The 8,000-nt window shown below is 34.4% G+C and overlaps 1 protein-coding gene across 1 annotated transcript; it reads right to left on the bottom strand.

Annotated features, from left to right (window-relative positions):
- Positions 1-6,717: 6,717 nt before the first annotated feature.
- Positions 6,718-7,704, bottom strand: LOC139437916 (olfactory receptor 7A17-like). The gene has a single exon (XM_071212810.1). The coding sequence runs from the start codon at positions 7,702-7,704 to the stop codon at positions 6,718-6,720; it is 987 nt and encodes a 328-aa protein (XP_071068911.1).
- Between the last annotated feature and the right edge of the window lie 296 nt (positions 7,705-8,000).

The raw sequence follows: 8,000 nt of genomic DNA, 5'->3' as shown, positions 1-8,000 counted from the left end.
ATTGCTCATTATTGGTGTACAGAAATGGTACTGATTTTTGGGCATTTATCTTGTAATCTGCAACATTACTGAACTCATTTTTAAGTTCTAGGAGCTTTGTTGTAGACTTCTCTGTGTTTTCTATGTATAGGATCATATCATCAGTAAATAGTGAAATTTGACTTCTTCCTTTTCAATTTGGATGCCTTTTATGTCTGGTTCTTTTCTCAGAGTTCGAGCAACTACTTCTAAGACTATGCTAAATAGGAGGGTTGATAACAGGCATCCATGTCTTGTTCCTGACCTTAGAGGGAAAGATTTTAGGATTTTACCATTGTAAAAGATGTTGGCTGTGGGTTTTTCATATATATTTTTTAAAATTTATTTTTTATTTTTTGTCTTTATTTATTTTTTTAATATTGCATTAAAAAAATGAGGTCCCCATATACCCTCCACCTCCCTCACCCCACTCCTCCCCCCATAGCAATAATCTCTTCCATCATCATGAGACATTCACTGCATTTGGTGAATACATCTCTGAGTAACACTGCACCTCATGGTCAGTGGTCCACATCATAGCCCACCATCTCCCATGTTCCAACCAGTGGTCCATGGGAGGATATACAATATACAGTAACTGTCCCTGCAGCATCACCCAGGACAACTCCAAGTCCTGAAAATGCCTCCACATCTCATCTCTTCCTCCCATTCCCTACACCCAGCAACCAACATGGCCACTTTCTATAATGTTCAGAAAGTTTCCTTCTCTTCTGAATTTTGCAGGATTTTTATCATGAAAGGGTGCTGTATTTTGTCAAACACTTTTTCTGCATCTATAGATATAATCATGTGATTTTTTGCTTCAATCAGTTTAGGTAGTGTATTACATTAATTGATTTTCTTTTGCTGAAACATCCTGGCCTAACTGTAATGAATCCCAATTGGTCATGGCATATAATTTGTTTAATGTGTTGTTGAATATGATTAGAAATTTGTTGTTTTTTTTTATTTTCACATTAAAGTTCATTAGAGAGATTGGTCTGTAATTTTTCTTTCTTGTTGGCATCTTTCTTTGGATTTGGTAATGGGGTAATGTTGGCATCATAGAATGAGTTAGGCAATGTTCCTTCTGTTTCAATTTTTTGGAAGAGTTTCAGCAGGATTGGTGTTAGTACTTTCCAGAATGTTTTGTAGAATTCAACTGTGAAGCCGTCTGGCACAGGGCTCTTTTTAGTTGGGAGGTTTTTAATGACTGATTCTCTCTCTTTACTTGTGATTGGTTTGGTGAGATTATCAATTTCTTCTTTTCTCAATGTAGGCTGCTTATGTGTTTCTTGGAGTTTGCCATTTCCTCTAAATTGTTTTTGTTGTTGTTGGAATATAGTTTTTCAAAATATCTTCTTATGATAGTCATTATTTCTGTGGGATCTGTGGTGATATCACCTTTCTCCTTTCTTATTTTGTGTATTTGCATCTTCTCTCTTTTTTTCTTTGTTAATCTAGAGAAGAGTTTGTCAATTTTATTGATTTTCTCAAAGAATCAGCTCTTGGTTTTGTTTATATTTTCAAGTGGTTTCTTATTTTCTATTTCATTTAGTTCTGCTCTGATCTTTATTCTTTCTTTCTTTCTTTTTCCTTTGGGATTAGTTAGTTTTTTTTTTTTTTTGAACTAATTCCTCCAAGTGTGCATTTAGTTCTTCAAATTTAGCTCTTTCTTCTTTTTTGATGTATGAATTTATGGTTATAAATTTCCCTCCCAGTACTGCTTTTGATTCATCCCATAAGTTTGGATATGTTGTGTTATCATTTTCATTAGTTTCAAGGTAGTTATTAATTTCTTTTGAGATTTCCTCCTTGGCCCACTCTTTTTCTAAGAGTGTGTTGTTTAACTTCCAAATCTTGGTGCCAAATCTGTGTCTCTGGCCCTTGCAGATTTCCAGCTTCATTCCACTGTGGTCAGAGAAATTATTTTGTATGATTCCTATCTTTCTGAATTCATTGAGACTTTTCTGTGGCCTAGGATGTGGTCTATCTTGGAGAATGATCCTTGTGCACTTGAGAAGAATGTATTTCCTATTGTATTGGGGTGTAATGTTCTGTATATGTTGATTAGGTTCAGCTCCTCTAATATATTGTTCAAATATTTGTTTCTTTATTAATTCTCTTTTGAAATATTCTGTCCAAAGTTGATAGTTGTGTATTAAAGTCCACCATTATAACTGTTGAGGCATCTATTCACTTAGTTTTTCCAGTGTTTGCCTCAAGTATATTGAGGCACCCTTGTTAGGAGCATAAATGTTTATGATTGTTCTTTCTTCTTGATAGAGTATCCCTTTCACTAATATGTAGTATCCGTCTTTGTCTCTCACAATTGTTTTGCTTTTAAAGTCTATTTTGTCTGATATTATTATAGCTACTCCTGCCCTTTTTTGGATATTGTTTGCTTGAAAGATTGTTTTCCAGCAATTGACTTATAACCTCCTTGAATCCCTGGGTCTAAGATGTGTTTCTTGGAGACAGCATATAGAATGGTCATATTTCCTTATCTAATCTTCCAGTCTGAATCTCTTGACAGGTGAGTTTAATCCATTGACATTCTGTGTTATTCCTTTCAAGGAATAACTTATATTAGCCATGTTTTCTTTGGATTTGTGTTCGTCATATTTTGTTCGGTTTTCCTTCTCTTTTTGTCTTTTTAGTTGCTCTTACACTCTCCTTCAACTCCGTCTCTCTTGTTTTTTTCTTTCTTCCTGCTTAACTCCCTTTAATATTTCTTGAAGGGCAAGATTCTTGTTGGCATATGCTCCTAGTTTCTGTTTATCTGTGAATATTTTTAATGCTCCATGATTTTTGAATGCCAACTTTTCTGAATAGAGTATTACAGTTGGATATTTTTTTTGTACCTTGACTGTGTCATATCACTGCCTTCTTACCTCAGTGGTTTCAGATGAGAAATCAGCAGTTAATCTAATGGAGCCTCCTTTGTATGTGATGGTTCTCCTTTCTCTTGCTGCTTTTAGTATTTTCTTTTTGTCTTGATCATTGGATAACTTGACAAGTATATGTCTTGGAGTAGGCCTGGTGCGATTAATGCTCTTAGCGGTTTATTGTTCTTTCTGGACATGTAAATCCATCTCCCTCAATAGGTTTGGGAAGTTTTCAGTCATTATTTCCTCTGAAACCTCTTCTTTCCCCTTTTCCTTCCCTTCTCCTTCTGGGATGCCTATAATATGTATGTTTGCATGTTTTGCATTATCATTCAGGTCCCTCAGCCCCTGCTGGATTTTTTTCTATCTTTTTATCAACCAGTTCTACTATCTGTTTGATTTCAAATGTACTGTCTTCCACATCACTTAATTTCTCCTCTGCCTCTTCGAGTCTGCTCTTATTTGCTGAGAGTGTATTTTTGATTTCTTGAATTGTGTTGTTCATCACCATCATATCTGTTATATTTTTGCATGTTATTGCAATTTCTTCTGTATTCTCTATTCTCTCCAATTGTTTTCTTCATATTCTTTATGTCTTCCTTCACCTCATCAAATTGGTCCCTAATATATTTTTTGATATCTTTAATTACCTGTTCAATGTTCTGCTCCTCTACCTGGTTTTTAGTTTGTTCATTTGATTGGGTCATGTTTTCCTGATTATTGGTTTGGTTTGTAGTTTTTGGTTGCTGTCTGGTCATCATTTTATCTTTATGGGTTTAGTCAGTTGCTTAGCTTCTTTGTCTAGTTTGGAGTTCAATTAGTTGTTTTTGCATGCATGTTAAGTCTTCTCTTTATCACTTTGTTCTTCTTATTCTATTTCCTTGTTGTTCAATAAGTTCACTTGAAGGAAAATATTATGGCCAGGAAAGCAAAAGGAGTAAGAAAAAAAGATGAATAATAGTAGTACTGAAAGTAAATAATAACAGAAGAACCCTGTGAGATATAGGAAAATGTATATTAGACTCATGTAAGGTATGTAGAGTTATAACATTAAGAAAAGTAGATAAAAATATTAATATGGGGAGGAAGACAGTGTGAGTTAAAAGATCTGTGTGTTCAGGAGAGATGGAAAGAGAAAAGAGAGGGCTATAATATAAAGAGTGAATATAAAGGAGAAAACAAAACAAAGGTATTAGTAATAAAAAGTAAAAAAAAAATTGGGTGGCTAACAAAGCGAGTTGTAATGTAAGAGAAAAAAATCAATGATGGAGGATAGAAAGATGTAGAGGAAAGGGAATAAAGTTGGCTGCCAAAATCAATACACACAGAAAAGAGTACATGGAGAATGAGGTCATATAGCACATGTGAATCTCTCCCTGCATCAGCTAATATAGGAAGAATAAGAAAGCAGAGAAAGAAAGAGGGAAAAAAAGGGACAAAAGGGAGTTGGGAAGTAAGTTGGAAAAAGAAAAAGAGCAAGAAAAAAAAAAGAAAGAAAAAAGGGCCTTGAGGGCATAAAGAGGAAGGAAAAACAAGGAAAAACCAACCAAATACTAGGGAAAGTTTCAAGCTAGGAATCCTGTTTGTAGTTAAATAAAATGCTTAGGGATCTGACGTTCTCCCTTTTCTTCCTTCCTCAATTCCCTCTCTCCCAATCAGCAGGAAAGCTGCCTGAAAGGTCCGATAGGAGATTTAAGTGGGTCCTTGTTGTATCAGCTCTGCACAGAAAACAATGACTCTTAATTTCCAGAGAGAGAACACCCACACCTCACCAGGAACCCCAAGTATGCTACTGGGGGCTTGGAAAGCACTTTCTACAGTCCCTCTCCTTTAGGTGTGCTATGAGAGGCCTTGTTGATTTTCTGACTCCACCTTCTCCCAGTGAATTTTCATTTTTAAAGAATCTTTAGAATATTGAAATGTCATATAAAAAATAAAGAAGTTTCGTATATGTTCCACATCCTTACCCTCCTACACTTTATCACATTAACAACATGTTTCATTATTGTGGCACATTTGTCAACATTGAAGAAAACTTACTGAAGCATTGCTACTAACAATGGAATATAGTTTAGAATATAGTCTATCATCTGTCTCACACAATTTTATAGGTTATGAAAATATGTATAATGGCTTGTTTCTATCATCGCAATGCCATGCAGGAGAATCCCCTTGTCTCCAGAATATTTGTATACTGCATATAATCTTCCCTGTCCCTCTCCTCAAAACCTCTGTTGGCCACTGTCTTTATATCAGTTATTAAATTCTTTAATTGCTAGAATATTAATTAGTCTTACTTATTATAATGAACAAAAGACCAAAGTCAAAATTCTTAAAAAGCTTTTATTTGGAAAGAAATTTCTGCTTGAAATAACCCTGTCATATAAACTATTTCGTACAACACCAGATTGCAAAAAAAAAAAAAAAAAACTCTCTTGCAGAGCAGCAGTCTAGGAATTGATACATCAAAATTGTTGGGAGTGAGAACACCAATGACAGTATTTCAAATGGATAAATGTACAAGATTGTCTATAAATAGCTTGGAAAAATGATTCAGAGTATTTTATTTGCAGTAATATGTAATGACAATACCTGAGAAGATTTTTTTTACAAACTGACTGGTTTATGTGATAAATGATTTTACTGTAAATCCTAAATGAAGTAATTTTGAATAGGGTAGGGATCTAACTTGCACTGGAGAAAATTTCAGAAAGAAATGACAAGTTGATGATTTTTAATTCTCAGATTTTTTTGCAATCAAAACACAGCTATTTTATAAGAATGCATGAATGAAATATCTTCCCCTAAAATTGCAGTTCTGAACTAGTAATGACTCACATAAGAGCCTGATCTTGTGTGATAATACATTACAAATGAAAATGAATTCAATTTTCCCAAAGAGTGTGAAATGAATACAACTACATAACCATTTATTAATATTTTAAAAAAATGGCCATTAATTCAGACATCATTAATTCCAAAATGCCACTCTGGTTTGCTATTTGTAGTGATGACACAGAAATAAGTTGATGAATGAAGTATTCACCTTATTCTACCTCAGAAAGAAAACAGTATGCCTACATAAAAATCTGAAATTATGTCCTAATATCTGGATTTAATAGTAGATTAAGATATGTAGGAAATGAGGAAAACACTTACATTGGTTTTATGATCTATAAATGTGTATTATTATGGTAGGAAGCTCTGAGAAAAATTCCCAGAAAATACGCTTAACTACAAAAATAATTTTTAAAGGGCAACCTGATGTCACTGGAAGAATGATAGAAATTATTGAGACCATCAATATTTGAAGAATCAGGGATTGTGTTGTTGATTGCATCCTCGTTTAATTTATGATTTGGAATATGCAAGAGAAAGGCACATATTGGGGATGGAATGTGGATTATTGTATAGCAGTCAGATAAGGTCTACTATACAGGATGTGATCTCTTTTAGGAAACAATGAATAAAACCTTGATAGCTGGTAAACAGACATTGGTATGAGAGCTTATTTTTCAGTAAAACCGTGAAACACAAGCAGTTTCTTTCCTCTGGCAGTGACTGCAGTACACCTTTATCCATCCAGCACCTGTACATTTATAAATATAGAACAATCTACATGAAATATTCTACTGCTGAAGATCCAGGCAGCAGATTCTGCTTTCAATCCTGATGATGGGAAATATAATGATAGAAAAAATGTAAAATAATACAAAAGAAACAGGTATCCTTGATATATAAAAATTAAAGAAACAATTCTGTTGTTAGGAAAATAACAGATTATCTCTCCATTTACTTGTAAGTATCTAGATTAAGATCTCCTAGTGTTTGAACTCTGAGCACTTTTGTAAACTTGAAAGTATCTTTTTATATAGATAATGTTTCTCAGCTTTTTTAAGGCCTGCTTTATGTCCTTGTTTTTAAGACTGTATATAAAGGGGTTCAACATGGGAGTGACCACTGTGTACATCACTGAGGCTATTGCATTTGCCCTTGAGTTTTTGGTAGTAGCAGAACTAAGATAGACTCCAAGACCTGTACCATAAAACAAGGTCACTATTGAGAGGTGAGAAGCACAGGTAGAAAATGCTTTGTACTTGCCCTCAGTTGTTGAAATTCTCAAAATGGACGATATAATCTTATAGTAAGAGTAAAGGATCCCAGTGAATGGAATAACATCCGGAAGTCCAACAATAAAATACATCACTAAGTCTTTGAGGAAGGTGTCAGAACAAGCACGTCTGATCACCTGATTAAGTTCACAGAAAAAATGGGGCATTTCCAACTCTGTACAAAAAGATAATCGCAAAACCATTAAACATTCTAAAAGAGAGAACAAAACATTCAATAACCAAGAGGTCAGCAGCAGAAGGCCACAGAATCGGGTGTTCATGATGACTGTGTAATACAGGAGGCAACAGATGGCCACGAAACGGTCATAGGCCATCACAGTCAAGAATGAGTTATCTAATTGTCCAAAAAGTATGAAAAAATACATCTGGGTGAGACAGTTTTCAAAAGTTATGATTTTGATACCTCTCTGGATGTTTTGCAGCATCTTTGGTACTATGGTGGAGGTGAAACAGATATCTGTAAAAGACAGGTTAGAGAGGAAGAAGTACATGGGTGTGTGGAGGTGGGAGTCTGAGATGATGGCCAGGATGATGAGCATATTTCCAATGAAAGTGACTAGGTACATGGACAGAAACAGCCCAAAGAGGAGGGGTTGCATTCCTATATTTTCTGAGAGCCCCAGGAGGATAAATTCCAAGACATATGTTTGGTTTTCTGCTTCCATGTAGATAATGAACTTCCTGGAAGAGATATCAGAGCAATGCAATTTTATCCACAAGCAGTGAGTAGAAAAATATAGTAAGTTGTATGGTTTATAGTGTAAATATGTTATTAATATCTTATTAATTTTATGTAGATCTAGTATCCTTATCTGAAAATGTCAGGGAAAACAGGTTTCTACTTCTCCTTGATATATTTGCCTACTAGAAATCCTTGTCCTTAATAGAAAACAATTTGCCAAGTGAATATTTTTATGATAAATTCTCTCAGACTTTATTTTATTTAATTTATTTTTTCTTT

Source organism: Dasypus novemcinctus, chromosome 30 (assembly GCF_030445035.2).
Source record: "Dasypus novemcinctus isolate mDasNov1 chromosome 30, mDasNov1.1.hap2, whole genome shotgun sequence".
NCBI classification, from domain to species: Eukaryota; Metazoa; Chordata; class Mammalia; order Cingulata; family Dasypodidae; genus Dasypus; species Dasypus novemcinctus.
Note: the sequence above shows the minus strand (reverse complement) of the source record. Positions and strands in the feature narration are given on the sequence as shown.